This window comes from Leptonychotes weddellii, chromosome 9 (genome assembly GCF_054177405.1).
Source record: "Leptonychotes weddellii isolate Sample4059 chromosome 9, ASM5417740v2, whole genome shotgun sequence".
Taxonomy (NCBI): Eukaryota; Metazoa; Chordata; class Mammalia; order Carnivora; family Phocidae; genus Leptonychotes; species Leptonychotes weddellii.
In genome coordinates this window covers 80274334-80299191 of record NC_138377.1, presented here as the reverse complement: position 1 = coordinate 80299191, position 24858 = coordinate 80274334, and the positions used below count along the sequence as shown (strand labels likewise).

At 35.8% G+C, this 24858-nt stretch overlaps 1 protein-coding gene across 1 annotated transcript in view; it reads left to right on the top strand.

Annotated features, from left to right (window-relative positions):
- Positions 1-24858, top strand: part of SECISBP2L (SECIS binding protein 2 like) — a 58826-nt gene that overhangs the window by 10333 nt on the left and 23635 nt on the right. Inside the window, exons 3-14 of the mRNA XM_006735606.3 lie at positions 1528-1852; positions 3501-3636; positions 8398-8627; positions 8908-8932; positions 9293-9408; positions 13634-13768; positions 15448-15528; positions 16278-16445; positions 16582-16723; positions 20476-20645; positions 21441-21573; positions 23169-23331. Coding sequence (XP_006735669.1) covers positions 1528-1852; positions 3501-3636; positions 8398-8627; positions 8908-8932; positions 9293-9408; positions 13634-13768; positions 15448-15528; positions 16278-16445; positions 16582-16723; positions 20476-20645; positions 21441-21573; positions 23169-23331 — 1824 coding nt within the window. The remainder of the gene's footprint in view (positions 1-1527; positions 1853-3500; positions 3637-8397; positions 8628-8907; positions 8933-9292; positions 9409-13633; positions 13769-15447; positions 15529-16277; positions 16446-16581; positions 16724-20475; positions 20646-21440; positions 21574-23168; positions 23332-24858) is intronic.

The window sequence follows — 24858 nt, the reverse complement described above, 5'->3', positions numbered from 1 at the left end:
ATATTTCTGGACTCTGATTCTAGTTTAAATTTAGCTTCTGTGCTGTAGTCACAGGGTGATTTAGCAAAATCAGCTTGCAGTTCAGGTAATGTGTGACCTGGTGGTTAGGGTGTAACTTGTGATAATCATGATAGCCTTTTTAACCCTGCTTAGACTATCTGAGTGATTAGTACTTTGTTGGTGTAGTTCACGTTACTGCTTTATTAAAAGTACTTTCAGCCTTTTACAAGTAATATCACACATAGAAAATTATATTTCTCTAGCACTCTGGGACAAATGGATGAGGTAGCTGGACTCTAGCCTCTGCTCAACCACCCCGAAGGCAAAGGCAATCAATATTTCTGCACACCTATAAGCCATCATGTGGCACACTAATGTGCGAAGGCACGTTCTTTCAGATATTCTTGATGTAAGAGAGATGAGGCCACTAAGCTACTGTATGAAATATTAAATATTCAGGTTAATAATCTCTCAAACTCTATAGTTTTGGGGATTGGACAAAGAATAAGGGATCCTTCTCAATTGAGGTTAGCATTATGTCAAACAATTTTGACCTGTATAGGGCTACATTTGAAGCGACTTAAAAACCAAATTTAATACTATTTTTTTGTATTTGACAAAATGGCCAAGTGTAAAGTACAGTCAATTTTTCTTACCATACTAAATAATCTTTGAGAATTCGTGAGTAAACCAGCCTGCGGATTAAAAGTATTTTTTTTTAATTATGGCAGTGAACATTTTTCCATTGTGCTTTGTTATGGGAGTAGTGAGGAAAGCTCGATGCTCCGGCTCCCCATGGCCACTCATTCTTCTGCAGCAGCCTTCTGTAAGGACTGCTGAGACAGGAAGAATCTTGCTGATGCTTTATAGGAAATGCACTAGAAAAGGCTCTAATGCCATGTTAGATAGGATGGCAATGGACAGGCTTACCTCTTTCTCTTCTTTCCCTTGGACCAGGAACCTGCTTCCATTGCCAAGGAGGGGAGCCAGGAAAAGAGCTTGACTTGGCCAAATGGTTCGGGGAGTATGGGAGAGGAGTAGGAGGCCCTGGGACTGAGCTGAAGGAGAGGTGGAGGAATCAAATCACCCATTGTAATGATCACCTTACACAGGGCTCACCTTACCCTGCTTTTTGCAGAAGGCCGTCACAGTTGTTAGCATTGGATGGGAACTTTGGACTGCCTTTGTGTGCAGATCCAGCAGCTAGGTGTTTAACTTCTAGGCAGAAATACCCTGAGGAGGTTGAGGAGAGAGTTGTAAATAAGAATGGTATGTACTTTTAAAATTTTGGAATTCAGTAGAAGTATCAGGTTGAATTCTTTTATACTGTCATTTAAGTTGTTATTACATGTATATAATAATCTCTGATTACAGCAAAGAAATTTATAAGGTGATAATTTTATCTCCTTTTTATTATGAAGGCACGGTTCTGTACTTTTTTAAATTAAAATGAATTAAGAGGTTTTGCTTCAGCATTACTTTCAGACTTGTCAATAGATCTGTTCTTTTTTTATTTGATTTTAACAGACAATTTCCGTTATATAACAATGATATACGATGGCAACAGCCCAATCCAAACCCTGCTGGACCATACCTTGCCTACCCCATCATATCTGCTCAGCCACCTGTTTCTACAGAGTATACATATTATCAGCTGATGCCAGCACCATGTGCCCAAGTTATGGGATTCTATCATCCTTTTCCTACACCTTACTCCAACACCTTTCAGGCTGCAAATACCGTAAATACTATAACCACAGAGTGCACTGAGCGTCCAAATCAGCTTGGGCAGGTCTTCCCATTGTCCAGTCATCGAAGCAGAAACAGTAACAGAGGACCAGTTGTACCAAAAGTAAGTGACTTATTTTGATTGGCTTTTATGTTTGATATTTCTGTTGTTAATAATAGTGTAAGTAATTTGCTACTTGTATTGATTAGCCTTGATGCTGAATTTACTGTAAAACATTTCATTCACTATTATAAAATAATCAAGGGTAGAGCATTTATAAAATAATTTTTCCTGTTTTTTATTGTGCCTTATTCTTAATCGATGGTATGATTTACAGTCATATTCAGGTTCCTTCAGAGAGTTTTATTTAATCGTAATACACAAATATTTCCAGATTATTTTAATTTAGTGAAAAAAATTACATAGTGACACCAGTGTTTATAAGTGGTAGTTTGGATCCATGCCAGTGGTGTTGAATGACTAATGCACTTCATATATTTCAGTCTTCAGAAATCAGTAGGAGATATTATGGGGAACAACATCTGTGATTCATTCAATCCCTTCAACTTCATTGTTGCTATTCTGTGAATTTTTAGTAGCAATAGCACTTTGTTACTCATGTATTGCCTTACTATATTATATGAGCACAGGGTCTCCTAGGGCTGAAGAAAATGAAAGATAAATGTGTGAAACCACTCTTAAGACCAGTCTGTTGACTAAGTAAAAAAAAAAAGGAGACATGAAGGCCTTGAAAACACAAGAGATTTAAGGTTTATTCTACGTAACTATATCTTAACTAAAAGGTTACTTTTATATTGAGGCCTTAATATCAAAGCAAGTAAGAAGAAAAGCCATGTTTCTTCTCAGCACTTTGGAGCTAATGGAGGGTAGAGTGATTTCTTAAATGCATCTATGGCTCTATCATCAAGGAGTTGATGCTTTCCTAGATTCCATTAGCCCAGCTTCTTCAGTGAAAAGTCTTTGCTGTCTTTTGGCATACTTTTTACAAATTAAAATACAAACATGCAGCACAGTTTGCTTTAAAAAGCTATTAGTATTAGTTCATGAAAACACTGGATCAAGGGAAATTGTTTTGGGACCACTGGAGAACGTGAAGAAACAAGTATTGGAAGTAAGGTAGTAGTATATAACTTTCAGGTGGTGAAAAAAAAGGATTTCTCAGAGTGCATTTCCAACACTTCAGTTTAGGAAGTTAAATTCAGAGTTCTGTTGTATAAATCGCTATTTAAGTGATGAATACTTCTGTTTTAAAAAATGAAGGAAAGGATCAGCTTTTTTATATTTTCTTTCCAAGCTCTAAAGCAGAATTGTTTTTGTACTTTCTTGCTATCATGAAAGGAAAATTTATCCCTTGGATAAGCTACTACCCTTTTTGTTACCCTTCTAAATAAAAATTTACAACCCCTTATATGACATGATTATACTTCTGTCATTTATTAATTATTGATTGAGAAAATATGAAGTACAAGTAATAATTTAAAATGAATTAATATTTTATTAGTCATAGTAGTGTTACTAGTTATTTGAAAAGTAGTATCAAAATGTGTGTATATAATACATCATTTAACGTATAATTAAATGCAAATAATGTCATGAATTCCTAACACAGTAGCCCTCTTTCCCCATGGGTTGGAAGCCACTAATTTAGAGCATACATTTAGGTGTGTTTTATAGTAGATATGTATTTAGTACATTGAGTAGGATTTTAAATTATTATTATTATTATTATTATTATTTGTGCTTAAATCAGCAACAGCTTTTACAACAGCACATAAAAAGCAAAAGGCCACTGGTGAAAAATGTAGCTACTCAGAAAGAGACAAATGCAGCAGGTCCTGATAATCGATCAAAAATTGTGCTTCTGGTAGATGCTTCACAGCAAACTGGTAAGCAAGAGTGTTTATGTATACATCACTGATTTTTATCTGTTTTCATGTATTGACTTTATAATTGTAGACTCTACCACTTTTCAGGATTCTAGACCTTCATTCTTTCATTTATCCTGCCACTTTGTGAAGTTCTCTAGGAAGGATAAAAGCAGTCCATGTCCATAATGTTCTTCCAACTTGTTTGCTGGCTAATGTGCAGTTTTGAGGAGGGTTTGAGGTGTCCTTATCCCCGTATAGTAGTGGAGCAGTTCAGAAATCAGAGGTGGAATATTGCAGACATTGTAAGAATTTGAGGACTCATTTTGGCAGAAATTAAAATTGTATGTTTTTTATAACTAGCTTAAAACCCTTTATAAAATACTCTAATATTGTATAATATCTTTATAGAAAGAACTTGGCAAGTTTTCTGTGCCATATTTTAGCAAAGATCTGAACCAAACCTGTCAGTGGCACCTATATCCTGTCAAGCAAGAAAAATTTTGGACTAGTTGGATATCATTTTGTCCAGAATTTTTTAGAGGACTGTATAAACTTTAAATAAGGAAGCTTTATCCTGGTAATAGATAAAAATTAATATTTTCCAGTTTATATCATTAAATTCCAGTTTGTATCTCTGATCTCAGCTTAATAGCTATAGAGTAAGTAACTGTCTCCTCACCCATTGTCATTGGTGCTAGTAAAAAAATTTTTGTTAATGATCGAAGGCCAAGAATTACATCTGCTCAAACAAAGGCACATTTACTTTTTACCCTTCTGTAGTCTCCACTCTGGCTTGAAATAAATTTGATGGTGCAAACTCTCATTTGGGCTGTACCTTTTCTTTTGTGACATCAGTTCAGTTATTTTTTTACAATTGCTTAGATCCATTAGGAGTAAGAAAGGATCTGGGAATCCGTTAAAAAACAATCTTCTTGCTAGTACAGTCATTGTGTGTAGTTTGTAGCTATAAAGCAGTGAGATTAATGGACTAACAAATGCTTGGAGAGGCTATAGAAAGAATCACAATGTAATATATTACAAAGTTTTCTGTTTTGGTTATTCCTAGTCCTAGTGACTTCTACATGCTTTAAACCCTGGGACTGCTTTTAAAAATCCTTACTTCTTTAGTTTGCTCATTTAGTGACCACAAAGACAATCTTCTGAAGCATAAGAATTAGAAAATGAATAGATGATCCATTAGCAAAACAAAAAGGCAGCCTACTGAATGGGAGAAGATATTCACAAATGATATATCCAATAGGGGTTAATATCTAAAATATTTACTCAATATCAAAAAACCCAGATAATCCAATTTAAATTGGCCAGAGGACCTGAATAGACATTTTTCCAAAGAAGACCTACAAATGGCCAGCAGACACATGAAAAGATGCTCAACATCACTAATCATCAGGGAAATACAAATCAAAACCACAACAGAATAATCACCTTACACCTGTTAGTGTGGCTAGAATCAAAAAGACAAGAAATAACAAGTGTTGTGAGGATGGAGGAGAAAAAAGAACCCTCAGACAGTGGGAATGTAAATTGATGCAGCCACTATGGAAAACAGTATGGGCATTCCTCAAAAAACTAGAAATAGAAATACCAAATGATCCAATAATTCCACTACTAGATGTTTTACCGCCCCCCCCAAAAAGAAAACACTCATTCGAAAAGATATATTCACTCCTATGTTCATTGCGGCATTATTTACAATAGCCCAGATAAGGAAGCAGTCCAAGTGTCCATAGGTAAATGAATGGAGAATGGATAAGGAAGATATGGTATGTATATACAATGGAATATTACTCAACCATAAAAAAGGATAAAAATCTTGCCATTGGCAACAACATGGATGGATCCAGAAGCTATAATGCTTGGTGAAGTAAGTCAGATGGAGAAAGACAAAAAATGTATGATTTCATTTATATGTGGAATCTAAAAAAAAACAAACCCTGCAGAAATAGACCCATAAATACAGAGAACAAAAACTGATGGTTGTCAGAGGGTTGCGGGTAGCTGATGGTAGCTACACTTGTAAGCAAAGCATAATGTATAGACTCTTTTAGCATTAATGTGTCGTACACTTGAAGCTAATGTAACGTGTGTCAACTATGCTTTAATAGAAGTAAAAAGAAAATGAAAAGTGAAGGTAAAATTTGATTAGAAGATAATACCTTTTATCAGTATTCTTATTCTTTAGTTTGTTTTCAGATTCTGAGGATTGTACATTCTATCAATATTTTTGTTTAATTTGTTTTTAATTTCTGAGGATTAATTGGTATGAGTCGCAGGTAGGATGAAATATTAGAACTTAAAGGAATTTGTAACAAATTTTTATTCTTGAACACAAGCTTGTATTTAATGAGTTTAACAAGATGATTAGATATAATATACAAAAATTAAGTGCATTTCAGTGTGTTACGAACAAAATTTGAGAAAAGATGCCATTTATAATAGCAACAAAAATACAAGTTTCTGGGAATGAACTTTACAAAAGATGTACAAGACATTTATGCAGAAAATCTTAACTTTGTGGTAGGATATTAAAAAAAAACCAACCTAAATATCCTGTTCATATAGGATGATTTGATACTGCAAATGTCATTTTCCCCAAAGTCAGTCTGTAGATTCAGTGCAGTTCTAATCAAAATTTTAACAGGAATTTTATGGGAACTTGATAAACTAATTCTGAAAGGACCATTTGAGAAGAAAAGAGCTTTTTTTCTAAATATCAAGACCTATTAAACTCTCTGACTTCCTTAGGCTTTTACAAAAAATGCAGTATATGAAAATTAGAACAGGGGACCCAGAAACAGATTCATATGTATGTGGAAACACATGTGGAAAATAACACAGATAGCATTACAGATCCCTAATTTACAACCCATGCATTAAGGACAAATGGGAAAACCCGTTTGTTGAAGAAAATATAGGCAGATATCTTTATGACGGCAGGGAGGAAACTATTTCTGAAGTAAATTCTGTCTATCAAAAGTGAGTGGCAGAATGAGCCAGAAACTTGGAAAAGATTTTTACTATGCCTATCACTGAAAAAGTTTTAATATGAAGACATAAAAAATTCATATGAAGAATAAAAAAAATGATCCCACCTTGTTCTCAGGCTCTGGGACACACCAGTGGGCTGAAACAGTTTGGCAGGACTATAGGAATCTTTCCTTTGATCCAGTTGTCCTTCCCCTGTGAATGTATCTAAAATGGATATATTTCCCTAGAAAGAAAAAGGACTATTTGATGAAAGATCTGAATTGCAGTATCACACTGAAGCTTCCTAATGTTTAGTAACAGGTGACAAGTCAAGAAAAGTGTAGAACATCCACTCAGTGGAATAATATGGAGCCTCTCACATTATAATTATGGAGAACATATACATAATATTAAATAGCCCGGGGTGCCTGGGTGGCTCAGTCATTAAACGTCTGCCTTCAGCTCAGGTCATGATCCCGGGGTCCTGGGATCGAGCCCTGCGTCGGGTTCCCTGCTCAGCAGGGAGCCTGCTTCTCCCTCTCCAGCTCCCCCTGCTTGTGTTCCCTCTCTCGCTGTCTCTCTCTGTCAAATAAATAAATAAAATCTTAAAAAAAAAAAATAGCCCAACTCAAAATTGTATTAATGCTGTGTAAAAATTATGGGCGGAAATACAGAAAAAGGAAAATTGTTATTTGTTAGGGTAGGAGGACATTATAAGAGTTTTTTTTAATGTCTTTTGATTACAATTTGTGAAATACAAAAATAAGAGACAACTCAGTAGAAAAACATTAGTGGCTAAAACCATCAGAAAAGATACCAAACCTCATCATTAGGCAAGAAAATACAAATTAAAACCCACAATGAGCTATCTTTTTATATCTAACAATTGGCAAAAATTATAGCCTAGCAGACAGTATCAAGTATTTGGTGAATATGTGGATCACTGTGGATATTTATATCTTGCTGTTGGTTTATAAACTGTTTTAAACAGTTTGACTGAAAATGATTTGACATTACCGAGTAAAGTCGAATATGTGTATGCCATAAGGCCCAGCAGTATTTATCTTAAAGAAACTTCCACATGCACACATATATGTTCAAATGTCTGTGTAAGAGTGGTTACAGCAGTATTATTTAATAATGCAAAACCCCAAAACAGTCCAAGCACCCCATTAGTGGTACAAAGGATAAATACTGTGTGGTATGTTCATCATACACAGGCATTCTAGATTCCAGTGACATTAATGAATTACAGCCACATGCATCAGAATCTCAAAACTAATGTTGGAGGAATGGGGCAGACTAGGAAGCAAGTCACAAAAGAAAATGGACAGTATAAATTCATTTTTATAAAGCAAAAACTGCAAAATTACATGATTTATGTTTTAGGAATACAAAAATCCATGAAAAAGCTATTTTAAAGAGTGAGGAAATGATAAACACAGAATTCCATATGGAGGTAACTTCTGGGGGAGGAAGAGGATGCAGTGGTGGATGGGGTATGCAGTGGACTTCAAAAGGATTAGTGATGTTATTTTTCTTAAATGGGTAATGGTGGTTTGTTTTAATATTTATACAAATATTTTATCCTCTTGTCATAATAAATACATGTCATAAACCAACTTGCTAGGAACATCTTACTTTTTGATGATCTTCTCCAAAAAATTTTTACTTGTTTTCTCCATTTACGAAGTTAGATACCTTCATTTTCTTACGACCTTAATGATAATTTAACAAGAATTTATCAGTTTGGTCCTCACAAAGAGATGTCACACCTTCCTTGCTTTACAGATTTCCCATCAGATATTGCTAACAAATCTCTCTCGGAGAGCTCTGCCACAATGCTCTGGAAGTCCAAAGGCAGGAGGAGAAGAGCGTCCCACCCTACTGCTGAATCCTCTAGTGAGCAGGGGGCTAGTGAAGCCGACATTGACAGTGATAGTGGCTACTGCAGTCCCAAACACAGCAACAACCAGCCTGCAGCAGGGGCTTTGAGAAATCCCGATTCTAGCACCATGAATGTATGTAACGCTGCTTTGATTTCTTTATCGGTCATCTGTGTCAGTATTATTTTGTATCTTCTCTAAAGCTCAAGTATCTATTTTCATTAACAATTCCTATAGTAATAGAATGGATCAAAATGTATTTTGTATATTAATATGAAAAATATATATGGAGAAGTATTTTTCTAGGATTGTAAATAAGTATGCTTCACACTAGACTAAGTTATGAAACATTTGCAAGGCATATGGTGTTGACTCTTAAGCAGAAAATAATTGTCTTTTTTGTTTTTATTTTTAGCATGTGGAATCATCTATATGTACAGGTACTTATTTTCTGCATAGTGTTTTTGCTATACTTTCTTCTTTGTCCATGTCAGAGTTTTGCTTTTAAGCATGAAGCTTGCTGATACTGCAAAAAAAATCAGAAATCTTCCAAGAGATTCACATTACTTTGAAAGTACAGTTGGGCTGATAAAACTTAGAAAATTTCTCAAATGAGAAATTGGAGTATTCTGCAAGATGGCACTTCTATTGCTAAGAACTGGAATACCACTTAAAGTCTGTAGAGAAATTTCCAGTTTTACATGTATAGTGACTGACTTTCAATACACAAAGTTAAGGGATAATTTAGGTTTTGGCATCTTTCATAAATAAATCATATTTTTAAATCTCACTGGTTACAGGTAGTGTAAATTGGTCCAATGTAACTTGCCAGGCAACTCAGAAAAAACCTTGGATGGAAAAAAATCAGACGTTTTCTAGAGGTGGAAGGCAGACTGAACAAAGAAATAATTCACAGGTAACTTGAATTAGGTTGGAGAAACTTGAATTATTGTAAATGGTATAGTGGTCTTGAAGGGCAGTGTCCTTAATTTTTAGAGATGCATATTGAATTATATCATCATAAAATATCATGATATCTGTAACCTTAAAATGGCTTAGCCAGTAAAATTATTATTTAATGAAAAAAATGGCAAAATCTTGACTATAGGTGATGTGTATATTGTGCCATTATAGGTATGTGTATGTTGTGCTATTTTCTACTTTATTGTATTTAAGAAATAGATTTGGATATTTCATACTTTTAAAAAAGAATATCCTCCAATCCTGTTTCATCTGCTGTGACTTTTTCTTATCCATATAAAAAATTTAAAAGCATTTTAATGCCATAAATATTGATTCTTTGAACTTTAGGACTGCGGCCTTGTTCGTGTGTCTTTACTAGACCATAAACACCACAAGCTACGCACTCTGTGCTTGTTGCAGGGCCATAGCGATTGCTGCCTCATGCTGTAACGTAGCCAGACTAGACAGCTTCCTGGTCTTGGGGAACAATATCTAGCTGCCGTACAGCAGAGCAGGTTAACATACTGCCATGGATTCCCAGTAACTGTCTTCCTGCGTTGGTCATCTGTGAAATCAGGGAGTCGTTTGTTGATGAGCATTTTTCCTTTTTAGTTTTTAGATGGACTTCCTGGATTCCTTAAATCTAGTTAAGGTATTAAAAGTATCATATGGGGGCGCATGGGTGGCTCAGTTGTTAAGCGGCTGCCTTCGGCTCAGGTCATGATCCCGGGGTCCTGGGATCGAGCCCCGCGTAAGGTTCCCTGCTCAGTGGGGAGCCTGCTTCTCCCTCTCCCACTCCCCTTGCTTGTGTTCCCTCTCTTCGCTGTGTCTCTCCCTGTCAAATAAATAATAAATAAATAATAAATTTATTTTACCCCCCCAAAAAAGTATCATATGAATAGATCTGTGGATGAGCTGAAATAAGAGTAAGTTACTAATGGATTAAATAGACCAAATACTCGCCTGCTCATTTGCTTCCCTGAAATGAAGTACGTTAGATGCACCCTAACATTAATTAGACTGTCAGGAGAACAAGCAGAATAATGCCCTTTCCCCTATGGTTATTGCAAAAATGAGTCGTTGTTTGTGGCAGGCATGTGAGGCAGTCTAGCTTTATTTGATAGAAACAAAAGAGCTAAAACAAGAATTGTTTGTATAGATGAGATAAACAAAATCTACAAAATGTTTAAGTGCTGAAATTTTATGTTGAAATCATAACTTGTTAGACTTTTGGTATCCGTAGTCCACTGGAGAGGAAGTAATACAGCTAGCTATTGAGCCTCCAAACTGGTGAGGAATAGTAAAAGAACAACCAAAAATTATGCAAATACATGTAGTATATTAGGTTTTGTTTATTTTGTATCTCTCTTCATTCCAAAAGAACTGGAGCCAGATGTTGAACAATGTGTTTTCTACTTTTGGTGTGTTGTTATACTTACTCTTAAGTATGTGTTTGATTTGTGATGTGCAGAATCTTTTTTTTTTCCTGTTAAGTCAAATTTACCCTTTGCAATTTCTGATTGTTTTTAGGCTTAAAAAGTATTTTAGAAATGAAATAAATATTCACTTGTATTTTCCACTACCTTTTTTTTTTTTAAAGATTTTATGTATTTATTTGAGAGAGAGATGGGGAGAGAGAGAATGAGTGGGGTGAGGGGCAGAGGGAGAGGGAGAAGCAGGTTATCCGCTCAGCAGGGAGCCCGATTTTTGACTTTGCTCATTATTATTGCCATATATCAGTGCATGTTTTAAATAGCATTAAGAAGTTTATAAGTTGAATTTATTGTTTTTTGTTTTTGTTTTTTAAAGTGGCTTCTGGGTTTTAAATCATAGGAAAGCCCTGTCCTTACTCTAGAGTTATAAAGGATTTGCCTGTTTTCCACTAGGGTGTTTATGTTCTTGTTTTTTACATTTAATCTTTATTCCATTTGGGTTTGTCTTATGCATGGTGTGAGATACAGTTCCACTTCGTATTTTCCAAGTGGGTACCCAAATCTCCAGCACCATTTATTGAAAAGTCCATCTTTTCACTGATTTGATATTAACCACCTTCATCATCTATTAAATTCCCAGATATATTGAAATCTATTTTTGGAATTTCTCTTTTGTTCTGTATTAGTCATTAAATTAATCTATCAGTTTAGGGAGGATGGATTACCTTTGTGATGTGGCATCTTTCTATGTAAAAAACTGTATGTCTTCCTATTTTTGAGTCATCTTTTTAGGACATAATTGAAATACATGCAAATTTGGTTCTCATGAACTTTGTTGGGACCATTAGTTTGGGGGTTTTAATTTAATCCTGGAGCTTTATGTCTCCCAAGTATAAGAAATCAAGTTCCATTTGTTCTTTTTAATTGTATTAGTGTTTGTAGCAACATTAATGTATGTATAGTAAATGATTTACAACAGGGGTTTTTTAAGATATAATTTGGAGAGCAGGTTTGCATTTACTTTTTTGTCATAGTGACTGTCCACAGAAATGAAGAGGTATGCTCAGGAATTATTCTCTTGCTTTTTGGTCATCCCTGTTTTGGGGCTTGTACTCATTTTAGTATTAATAATTTATGTGAATTAAGTTGTTTTTTTTAATTTACCTAGACATTATAAATTGCATTTGGTTTACCAGTCTTGTATGAGCTTCTTTTCATGAGCCAGTTTTTAAAATATTTTACAAAAATTGCTAAATAGTGAAGTTGAAGTAATTTTACAGAGAGCATTCATATAGCTACCAGTTAGATGCTAGCTAACATTTTACTGAGATTTGTTTCATCATGTGTGTATTCCTCTGTCCATATCACTATCCATGTTTTTGAGCCTATTTTAAAATGAAGTAAATATTTAAAATTAAGAAACTGTTGGGTATCTGGAAAGTTATCTAGTTATAGGAAGTAGCCCAGTTGTCACAGTGCATATTCTAAGGAAGAATTACATTTGGTGTATGACCATCTTCTCTGGCTTATTGTTCTGCCATGCAGCCTACCTCCCAAAAGAGTATAAAAATTCTATTTCTTAAAAAAAAAAAAATCCTATTTCTTATCAGCAAGTCATTTTAGATCAGTTAGTTAGTACGGGAATTGGTAGGTGGTTCCATGTCTTTGTGTGCATAATTTTGATTTCATCATCCAAAGCCTGTGTATCAGCACCTTCTGTTGTAGATCTACTTCAGGTTCTGTTTACTGTTAGAATTTGGTGGTAACTGGTAATGAAGATCATACTTTTCACATCTTCTCGGTGTCCTGGTTAAGAGAGGTGTTTCATGTTAGCTGCATTGGGTATTTAAGAGGAGGATCTTGAAATGTCTCAAGAATCTTGCCCTTATGACAGTCGAACATTTTACAGATTTGTTAATGGGATAATAATTTACAGATTGGATGAAAATTTTGTTCTAAATCTACTTTCTTGGAAATAAGAGTTTTAATTTTTTACCTTTCTTAGGAATTTTTTTTTTTTTTTTTTAAATAAAACCACAGATGTTAGAAGACATAATAGTTTAATAAAAAGGTAGGGTGCAGTTTCTCCCAGTGATAACATCTTGCAAAACTGCAGCCCAGTGTCACAACCTAGATACTGACATTGATACAATCAAGATAAGAACAGATCCATCACTGCAGGGATCCCTCATGTTTCCTTTTTATAGCCACATTCCTTTCCTTTCCTGCCCAGCCTCTTGTTAACCCTAGAATCCACTGATCTGTTCCCCCCTTTATATAATTTGTCATTTCAAGAATGTTTTATACATGAACTCATACAGTCCTTTTAGGCTTGGCTTTCTCACTTTCATGGTTCTCTGGGGATTTGTCCAGATTATCGAATACATCAGTAGTTTGTTCCATTGGGTGGCTGACTATTGTTCTGTAGTAGGGATGTACTGCAGTAAGTTTAACTGTTCTCCCAATCAAGGACATCTGGGTTGTTTCCAGTTTTTGGCTATTACGAGTAAAGCTGGTTAAACATTCATGTATGAGGTGGGGGAAGGAGGGAAGTAACTTGCATTATCACATTTTTAATTTTCCTTAAAATGATCTTACTTGTCAAATGCTCTTTAACCTTTTATAATAAATTATACACTTTATGAAAATTCATTGAGTTTTATACTTTTGTGTATTTTTCTGTAAGTATATGTCAGTAAAATGTTCACTTAAATAATATATTTTTTTCTTTTGGTGCTTACTTAGGTTGGATTCAGATGCCGAGGACATAGTACTTCTTCAGAAAGAAGACAGAATTTGCAAAAGAGACAAGATAATAAGCAATTAAATGCCAGTCAGTCTCATAGAGGCGACTCAAATTCTGAGTCTTTATATTTTGAGGTATTTTTTCAGATTCTATTTGTAAACTATTAGAGTAAATGTCCCATTAAGAAATTCATTTTCTTACATTCTGATAAGTACTTTTTATGTCTTAACCTGTGACTCTGCTATTAGATTATAAATTATTTAGAAGTATTGATTCATTTTTCTCCTGGATATGTATAGTTAGTCTAATATTAACTTCATTAATGTCTATTTTTATAACTTCCGTCATGAGTATTCATTTTGAGGTAACATGGAGAGGTAGAACTTGATTTTATGTGGGTTTCTCCTACTATGAAACTTTCTCCCTAATTTTTGTTATTCTTTAGTCTCTTTGTCAAGTTTTTTAGGTTTGAATGGTTCAGTCTAGGTAATTTGTGCTGCTAGCCAGGAGAATCTTGGAGAAGAAAAAAGATATTTTATTTTCTCTAATAGGCAGAAAGTGTGTATACTGCTTGGAATATTTTTATTTATTCATCTAACTGGCTCCTTTTTTTTTTTGGAGGCCTGTTATATGTGTAAGATAAGGTGCTGTGAATGATTCATTAAGTGAGTAAACACAGTAGCCTTAGGGAAGTTGCGGTATAGTAATGTAGATGCATACACACCTAGTACTTGCTTGGGTGTGGTTGGAGTTGAAAGGAGGGACAAGTCCCTTTGGGTTTGGAGTAGGGTAGAGGCAATCTTTGGAAAAGACTTTAAAGAATGAGTAGAATTTGGTTGTGTCAAGATAGTGAACATCCCAGGTAACTCATTTGAATAATTCTTTTTTGTTGGAGCATAGTTTCTATAAAATGGGTCAATAGATGGCAATTAAACTGGAAAATGTGCTTGAGGCCAGAGACTAGAGATGAATAATATGTTAGATAAGTTTAGTAATTGACCTAAAGGAATTCAGAGTGCATCTCTATTAAATTATTGAGAACATGTGGCAGATTTATTATTTGCACTTAACCATATAATTGGTTCCATCCGTATACTTAAAGATATTAGATATAATTTTCACTATAAAGGAGGATATTAGTTAATAAATTGAATAGGATTTTCTTTTAAATTTTTAAACTTTTAACCTTATTTACAGGTATGTGTAGTATTGCAGGACAGGGAATATATTTATGAAATTCATATTAAACCATCTGTTGAAAATATTTTCCAGATTATCTGAAATACGATAAAAACCCTGTTGTATTTCTTTTCAATTACCTATCCATTTTTAAAATAGAATTAATTAATTAAAATGGATACAAATCCAAAAAATGGACATGTATAGATATGCCACCATTGTTGAATAATGAAATTAACTATGTTGTAGCATGTGAGAAATGAGATTTCCTTTTTAAGACTGACTTTAGTTTGGGGCGCCTGGGTGGCTCAGTCATTAAGCGTCTGCCTTCGGCTCAGGTCATGATTCCAGGATCCTGGGATCGAGCCCTGCATCGGGCTCCCTGCTCAGTGGGAAGCCTGCTTCTCCCTCTCCCACTCCCCCTGCTTGTGTTCCCTCTCTCTCGCTGTGTCTCTCTCTGTCAAATAAATAAATAAAATCTTAAAAAAAAAAAAAAAAAAGACTGACTTTAGTTTAATATTAGAATTTTAAAAATTATTTCCCCATTTTTCATTACTCTTAAGCATTATAAAACATTTTTCTGAAGAGTTTATTGCTTTGAACTGTTTTCACTTAAAATGTGAAATTATTTCAGGATGAAGATGGATTTCAAGAACTAAATGAGAATGGAAATGCTAAAGATGAGACTATTCAACAGAAACTTTCTTCAAAAGTAGTAAGTGACTCTTTTTAAAAAGATAAGGAAAATATTTGAACATCCTTTGAACTGTGGCTATGTTGAAAAGAAGTATTACAGGTTAGCATAAAGACATGTGGGGCACCATGGTAGAGAAGAAAACCATGTATTTGGTACTTAATATTTATTTGCAACATAACCAGAGCAAAGACACTTTCCTATAAAATCCATAGTTCTGGGCGCCTGGGTGGCTCAGTTGGTTAAGCGACTGCCTTCGGCTCAGGTCATGATCCTGGAGTCCCAGGATCGAGTCCCGCATCGGGCTTCCTGCTCAGCTTCTCCCTCTGACCCTCCCCCCTCTCATGCTCTCTCTCTATCTCATTCTCTCTCTCAAATAAATAAATAAAATCTTTAAAAAAAAATTTAAAAAATTAAAAAATTTAAAAAAAATAAAATAAAATCCATAGTTCTGTTACAGACGAGAAAACACCATTAATTAAAGGATATCATATAGCATACAGTCCATTTCCCGTTGTTGCAAAACTTTACTTGGGAGTTATTTTGTTTTGAGGCCAAGATCCAGACAAGTGTCACCAATTGCATTAAGCTGTTTGTCTCTATTTCCCAGGCTGGAAGGATCCCACCATCTCACTCTGTTCTTTATGACATTGAATCCTCAAAGATTCCAGTCCAGATACACTGTAAAACATCCCAAATTCTGGATTGTCTTTCCTTATGGTTAGACCTTTATGGAATCACTAACAAATGTTTTTGTCTGGTTATCCTAGTTGGATGATTTACCTGAAAACTCACCAATCAATATAGTTCAGACTCCAATTCCCATTACCACCTCAGTTCCTAAACGTGCAAAAAGTCAGAAGAAGAAAGCTTTAGCAGCGGCCCTTGCCACAGCTCAAGAATATTCAGAAATAAGTATGGAGCAAAAAAAACTACAGGTATTTATTCATTTTTATGAACAGATGTAATTGGTAGGTTTGGGGGGGATGGACAGAAGGAGTGACAAATAAAATCATCATAAATTGCTACACTTTAATACTATCACAAAAAATAAACGTTCCATTTACCTTGCAGGAAGCTTTATCAAAGGCAGCTGGAAAAAAAAATAAAACCCCTGTGCAGCTAGATTTGGGGGATATGTTAGCAGCTCTGGAAAAACAACAACAAGCGATGAAAGCACGGCAGATTACTAATACCAGACCTCTGGCATATACAGGTGATCTTACTCTCTGAGCAATTCGCTGTTTGGTTTTGGTAATAGTTTTTGAATATTGTTAATCTTAATTGCATCTATCTAGAAAATCCAGAGTCTACTCACCAGCTCCTCTCCTGTTACCCTTGTAGCTCGCATCCTTGTACTACACTGTGGTAGCCCACTGTTACCTACTGCGGGCTATCTTAAAAGGAGTATCTTTTAAAAATACAAACAGGATTATATCACTCCACTGCTCCAAACCCTCTAGTAGCTCTTGATCTCACTTGGAGTAAAGCCAGATTCCTAAGGCCAGATCTTAGCTGATCCTATGACCTTTTTGCCCCCATCACCATTCTCTCTGACGCACACTGCTGTAGTCAGTCAGCCCCCTCACTATTCCACAGACACAGCAAGCATGCTCCTAGCTCAGTATCTTTGTGCTTGCTATGTCTTTTCCCTGAAACTCTCTTTCCTCATATACTGGTATGGTTTGTTCTCGTACGTCCTTTAGGTTTCTGTTCACATGTCAGTTGGTGTACATTGTGAAGCAGCTAATGTTTTTCTTCTTCAGAGGTTGAAATAAGAATCACAAGTAATTTGGCTTTATAACTTTAAAATTGGATAATAGGAAACATAGGAGTTTTGATCAAGAGGTGTGTGCACGTGTGTGTGTGTGTGTGAGAGAGAGAGAGAGAGAGAGAAAATGAATGATTCGGCTTTCTACTGAAATGTTAATGTATATTTTAGTAAACCTTGTCAAATTTAGAGTTCAGCAGCTCTTATGTGCTCCCTCATTTCTTTCCATAGCCTTTGTTGTAGAGGGAGAGGAATAATATAAAGGAAAGGGAAGGGCACCAACAAAAAGCCCAGTGTTAAAAGGGAGAATTGGAATATTCTATTTCTTCTGTTTCTATGTAAAGGGTCTGTTGTTTTTAGACAAAAAGATAATTAGCAGTGTATAACTTTAATTCTGTCTGCAAAATGTTTAAATCTATAGCTAGTTACTTGTCCAGTATAAACCTTAGCTTTACTATTAGTAAAAATAATATTGAATGCATACTAAGCTTTTGAGTTGAATGTTGTTGAGTTGGGTTAGAGTGGCAGTTACATCTCAGTGGAACTGAGAGTTAGCAGTGTTCTGGAGGCAGTATGGCTTCATGGCGACAAGCAGGAGCTTTGGAGTTGAGCTGCCTTGGTTTGAATCCTGTTCTTCCATGTAGTTCCTTGGCAACTTATTTAACTTTGCTGTGCTTCAATTTCCTGACATTAAGGTGGAGGTAATGATAGTACCTGCTACAGGGTTATTTTGAGGAGTCAATGAGATGATGCATGTAACCTGGTTAGAAGATTATAGTCACTCAATAAATGTTAACTGATTACTATGGAGAAGAGATTGTTAACCTGTGATACTTCAAATGGCTTCATTGTTATAACTTTGATTCACTGACTACATGTTGATATATACAATTATAGATATCTATATGGAAAGCATGTTGTGGAATTATAGATTAAGATATTCCTGTGGTCAAAGGCTTATAATCCAGTTGAGGGGAAAGACATACACAAATAACTAATAAAGACCTGTGCCTTAGGAAAGATACCAGCCAAGGTTTTATGAACTTGGAGAAGAAAAGAGTGATTAATGTCAACAGGGAGATTATGGGGAAGACGTTACAAATGCCTTCATGTATGATAACATTTGGACTGGGCTTTGAAAGGAGAGTAGGATTCTTATCAGATGGAAATGAGATTAACCTCTAAACTGCCACCAGTGTTTAAGTTGGAAAGCATTGATTACAAAGAAATTGAATTTCTTGGGAAGTCCAAGAAAAGAATGAGACTATTGTAGATATGTGAAAGGATTGTGAGGAATTGATGGGGTGGTTGTTGTTGTTGTTGTTTTTATTTAACTGATGGAATGTGGAAACAGGTCAAAGGTGACTCTATGACTCCAAACTCTCCTAGTTAGAGGATTGTGGTGATTTTGATGATATCAAACAAGGATTATGAAAGAAGAGTTTTGTTGGGAAGAACAGACTCCAGCCCTGTTGTATTTGAAATGCTAGTTAGGGAGATTCTGGTGGTTCCTACTTAACATGTAGTTATGTATGTACATTTTAGGTTAGAAGTCAGTGAGTTTTGTTTTGTTTTTTAAGATTTTTTTTTTTAATTTATTCATTTGAGACAGAGAGAGAGTGCATGAGCAGGGGAGAGAGACAGAGGGAGAGGGAGAAGCAGACTCCCAACTGAGCAAGGAGCCCGACGTGGGGCTCGATCCCAGGACCCTGGGATCATGACCTGAGCCAAAGGCAGATGCTCAACCGACTGAGCCACCCAGGCGCCCCGAAGTCAGTGAGTTTTAAATAGAGTTGGATGTATAGCTGTGGAAATACATAAGGTGGTCAGGGGAAAGAAAAGTTAGGAAAAATATATTCAGGGATAAAGCCTTGTCGAATGTTCAGACTTAAAGGACAGCAAGAGGAAGAACTAAAAAAATAGGTTTGAGAAAGAGTAAGAAAAATAGGAGAGTGTAATGTCATACAAGGTAAGGACAGAATTTTGAGGAAGAGGATGTGGTCTTTCTTATCAAATGCTGAAAAAAACTAGAATAGAGAATTAGATTTAGCGATTACAAGTTCATGTGTGATCTTGACAATAGTGGTTGTGAGTGCGTGGGTAGGGCAGAGGCCAGATTGTAATGATCTGGGACGTAATAATGAGAAAACAGATTATTTCAGGACCTCTGGGGAAGATGGCGGGGTAGGAGGATCCTAGGCTTACCTTGTTGCTTGGACACAGCTAGATAGCATCCACATCAGTATAAATAACCGATAAAGCAGACTATTGAGAAGGAAAGGGGAGTGATAGTACCTTAGCTTGAGGGGAAGCCAGTCAGGGAAAGGGTTTTGTTGGGTTGTCTGTTTTTTGGGTTTTTTGTTTTTCTTTCTTCTATATACAGGAGATTTTTAGCTTCTTATTGGGAGTTAGGGAAAAGAATCAGGGGTCAAGGAGGACCTTGAAAGATGCAAGGGGAAAGGGACAGAGCAAGATGCTTGAGGAATTAATCCGGAGATGGGATTAAGAGGAGAGGGGGTGATAAGCCTTGGACAGGAATTAGGATGCCTACTGCCTCCTCTCAGGTGGCTTATATGTTTATATTGGATAGCAGCTCTCAGGGAAGTAGCAGGAAAGCTTTTTTGCTGCTAGAGTGAGAGAATTGAGATTAGTCTTTGGACCTGTTAAAGGATTGGGGTAGCCACTAGAGGGTGAGGGTATCAATCAGGTATAAAAGAACTACTAAGTGTGCAGCCAAAGAGGAAAATCATTCTTCACTGGCAGGCTGGAATGAGGGGAGGAGTGACAGACTGTGTTTTATGTAAGGGTGATTCTTATGTAAGATTCAGTAGGAATTAAGGACAGGTGCAAAATTTTGAAATTTCAGAGGTTGAGTGGTTCTGCTTGGAGACCAGTTGCAAGGAATTGCATGCTTGAGGGTTGCTGTGGTGGAGTAGAACTAATAATTTATTTGTCCCTGCTTTGGATTGCTAAATTAGTTAATTGCATTTGGCTTTGTCATCTTTATCTTATGGAGGCTAAATGGATGCATAAAAGCTGTATCTGATAAACACTGCATGGCCCTGTACTACTCCCTACTATTACGATGTCTGTTTTTCCCCACAAGAAGAGGATGTTCTTGTAGGTTTATCATTGGAAATTTTCATATATGTGGTGTTGGTAATAATAGTAAAACTAATATTCTTGTTTGTTTTTAGTGGTTACTGCAGCTTCTTTTCACACTAAAGACTCTACTAACAGAAAACCTTTAACCAGAAGTCAGCCCTGTTTGACATCCTTTAGTTCTTTGGACATTACTTCCTCTAAAGCAAAGAAAGGAAAAGAGAAGGAAATTGCAAAACTAAAACGGCCCACAGCACTTAAAAAGGTAAACCAACATCTGGGGATGTTTATCTTACAAGGTAAATAAGGATTTAAATCTGTTTTGCAAAAGTAGTTGTGTTTGAGCCAACAGATTATTATGAGATAGTCATAGGCGTATATCTTTATGATGACTAGTTAATTGGAGATTGGGGATATCATCAGCATCACAATTCTCTTTCTGTATTGAACAAGGCCCTGGACGATGAATTTCTGTAAGGTTAAAAAAAAAAAAAAAAAAAGTTAAACATTTAGCATCCAAAAAATTGGACCGTAGGAATCAGAAGCCCTGGATTCTGGTACTAAATTATATAGTTTTAGGCAAACCTTTCTTACCCTTATCTTCTTCATCTGTAAGTCGGGATAATATCTGCTCTATTTAATTTAGTATTGTTAGGAGCAGAGTGAGATAATCCATGTCCAAATAATTAAAAACTATAAAATGTAAATCTATTGTAACTGTATGACCTGGTTTTCACACTTTTTATTTTATCCATTTTTGTGGAAACTCTCTAGTTTGTCAATCAGGATTTAAAGAGGGAAACAGATGTGGTTTGATATCTGTAGCATTATTAGCATATTTGCCTTCCTTTATTTTGGATATAGTACTTCTTTCAACTACAGTGTCTAAAATTACATTTACTTTTTTGCCAGTCAGTTTCATTGTAGCCAGCTAAACATGTAGCCAACCAAACTCCTCATGTCCATTTGTAAGTGAACTATATCTGTGTAATAGTGAACGTTTTCATCATTCAGTACATCAAAGAGTGATCAGTAATTAAAGACCGGTAATGACTTTTAGGTTATTTTGAAAGAAAGAGAGGAAAAGAAGGGCCGTTTAACTGTGGACCACAACCTTTTGGGATCTGAGGAACCAGTAGAAATGCACTTAGATTTTATTGATGATTTGCCACAGGAGACTGTTTCCCAAGAAGGTAAGATCACTCCTTTCTCCCTTATCATGGAATGGTCCAGAGTATTTTAATTGATAAGCCATCACTAGTTATTATCCTAATTGCAGGGTATGCTCCATATTTTATCTACATTTCTTTATTTTTGAGAGTGGTTTCTTTTGAAGATGCTTTTGTAGGGAGATATTTAAAAGGGGGAAGGAGCAGGTGTTATATAGCAGGTTTGTGACATTTTTGAGGCTTAAGGCCTGGATTTGTTGTAAATACTAATAATTATGGTCTCATCATGCATCCTCTATAACTCATAGTTCTTTTCATTTTGTCTTCTTTTGTATTTAGAATACTACTGGCTATTTTCTTCACAGGACTATTTTTCAATGGATTGCTTTTGTTGATTTTCTTTCTTGCTTTCATGAATTAATACATATACCACAGTGAGTGAGTAGAGAATTACAAAGCCTCTTGTAGTGCAGAATTCATTTGGTCAATAAGCTTCAGTCCCATACGATTTTAGGTAGGACCTCAAGCAAACCTGCACATTCCTTCTGATATTTTTACTACTGTGGAAGAGAGATTTTAAGAGATACCTGCTAGGTCCCTTTTTCTGCTGATATATGTGTATTCCGTTCTGCAACACATTTAAGTCTGTTTTACACATATTAACTGGCACTGTTCCATTGTGTTTAGAAAAGAGTTTGTTTCTAAAGATTGTTCAGTTAGGACATACTTAGTTGGGATTCCCCTTTACTCTCAATTAAATATCCTTTCCTTTGTATTTAGGTTTATCCATTCATTCAAAAATGGATAAATTTCAGTATTCATTTAGGTGTTTATTGAACACCTATCATGTGTACTTTAGTAACTGGTTTGGGGGTGGGAAAGTCAGGAAATGTAACTGGGTTGGGGGTGGGAAGGTCAGGAAATGTAATAAATGTAATAAAGATAAAAAGTGGATTGGTCCTGCTACAAAAAGCTTATCACGGTAGGGAGACAAGAAGATACATGTGTAACTTTGCTAATTAGTGGACTGGAATACAAATAATAACTCATTTCCTGAGTTTAGCCATTTAGGAAAGAAGCAGCAAATGAAGGAAGTAATCCGGTCAAGAGATGGTATCTAAAAAATGAGGCTGCCTGAGCACAGAAGCAAAGACCAAATAAGAGAGAAACTGCGGTGGTGTCTGAAGAAATCAGGAGGGGTGTGGAGAGAATGAGTGAGGTAGAATTCATCATTGCCAGCAGCAATGGGAATTTTTAGACAGTTAAAAGTGAAAAAATAGAGATAAAGGAGATGGATGATATGATCTAGAAAGAGGTTCAGAAGTTACTACCTTTGTTCTTCAATTTAAATCCTCTAGAATACGTGTTTTATATCGTCCCTTGTGTAGAGACTTATAGACTGTGCTTTTTTAAGAGTATGTTTTAAGAGATAATAGGAAGACTTCATTTTTATAGAATGTGAGAGATGTTTGTGATAAAACAATGCCCAACTTGTTAGCTTCTGGAGAATTTGAAAGTTATACAAAAGACAACTGCCATTCTAAGTAGTGTTGATCAATATATAGTCTTTCAGCATTTGAAATTTGTAAATTTTTTTCCCTCACCCCACATCTCTACAGATGCTGGACTGAGCATGCCCAGTGATACTTCACTTTCTCCAGCAAGTCAGAACTCTCCATACTGTATGACACCTGTGTCACAAGGCTCTCCGGCTAGTTCTGGGATAGGCAGTCCGATGGCATCTTCAACAATAACCAAAATCCACAGCAAAAGATTTAGAGAGTAAGTTTTAGTCTCATTATCCGAGGTTGAATAGTTTAAGTATCTTGATTGTAGCTCTGAATGCAGTATTGTCATTACATGGTGGGTTGAGCATACGAAACTTCAAAGATACTTAAGTTCTTTCAAATTTTTTTAATACCTAGTTTTATTTAAAGCATTTGGCTTCTGTCAGCTATCAGTGTTCATGTGAAAGTGCTTTATTTTTAAATGAAATCTCTATTTTATTTTTTTTGTTCTGTTTTTTTGGGGTTCTTTTGTTTTGTTTATTATTAACATATAATATATTATTTATTTCAGGGGTACCGGTCTGTGATTCATCAGTCTTACACAGTTCACAGCACTCACCGTAGTACTTTCCCTCCCCAATGTCCATCACCCAGCCACCCCATCCCTCCCACCCCCCTCCACTCCAGCAACCCTCAGTTTGTTTCCTGAGATTAATAAGAGTCTATTATGGTTTGTCACCCTCTCTGGTTTTGTCTTGTTTCATTTTTCCCTCCCTTCCCTATGATCCTCTGTCTTGGTTCTCAAATTCCTCATATCAGTGAGATCATATGAAACTTGTCTTTCTCTGATTGACTTACTTTGCTTATTAGCATAATACCCTCTAGTTCTATCCACGTCGTTGCAAATGGCAAGATTTCATTCCTTTTGATGGCTGCATAATATTCCATTGTATATATATATACCACATCTTCTTTATCCATTCATCTGTCAGTGGACATCTAGGCTCTTTCCATAGTTTGGCTATTGTGGACATTGCTGCTATAAACATTGGGTTGCATGTGCCCCTTTGGATCACTACATTTGTATCTTTGGAGTAAATACCCAGTAGTGCATTTGCTGGGTCGTAGAGTAGCTCTATTTTCAACTTTTTGAGGAACCTCCATACTGTTTTCCAGAGTGGCTGCACCAGCTTGCATTCCCACCAACAGTGTAGGAGGGTTCCCCTTTCTCCGCATCCTCGCTAACATCTATTGTTTCCTGAGTTGTTAATTTTAGCCATTCTGACTGGTGTGAGGTGGTATCTCATTGAGGTTTTTGATTTGTATTTCCCTGATGCCAAATGATGTTGAGCACCTTTTCATGTGTCTGTTGGCCATTTGGATGTCTTCTTTGCAGAAATGTCTGTTCATGTCTTCTGACCATTTCTTGATAGGATTATTTTGTTCTTTGGGTGTTGAGATTGATAAGTTCTTTATAGATTTTGGATACTAGCCCTTTATCTGATATGTCATTTGCAAACATCTTCTCCCATTCTGTCGGTTGTCTTTTGGTTTTGTTGACTGTTTCTTTTACTGTGCAAAAACTTTTTATCTTGATGAAGTCCCAATAGTTCATTTTTGCCCTTGCTTCCCTTGCCTTTGGCGATGTTTCTAGGAAGAAGTTGCTTCGGCTGAGGTCAAAGAGGTTGCTGCCTGTGTTCTCCTCTAGGATTTTGAGGGGTTCCTGTCTCACATTTAGGTCTTTCATCCATTTTGAGTCTATTTTTGTGTGTGGTGTAAGGAAATGGTCCAGTTTCATTCT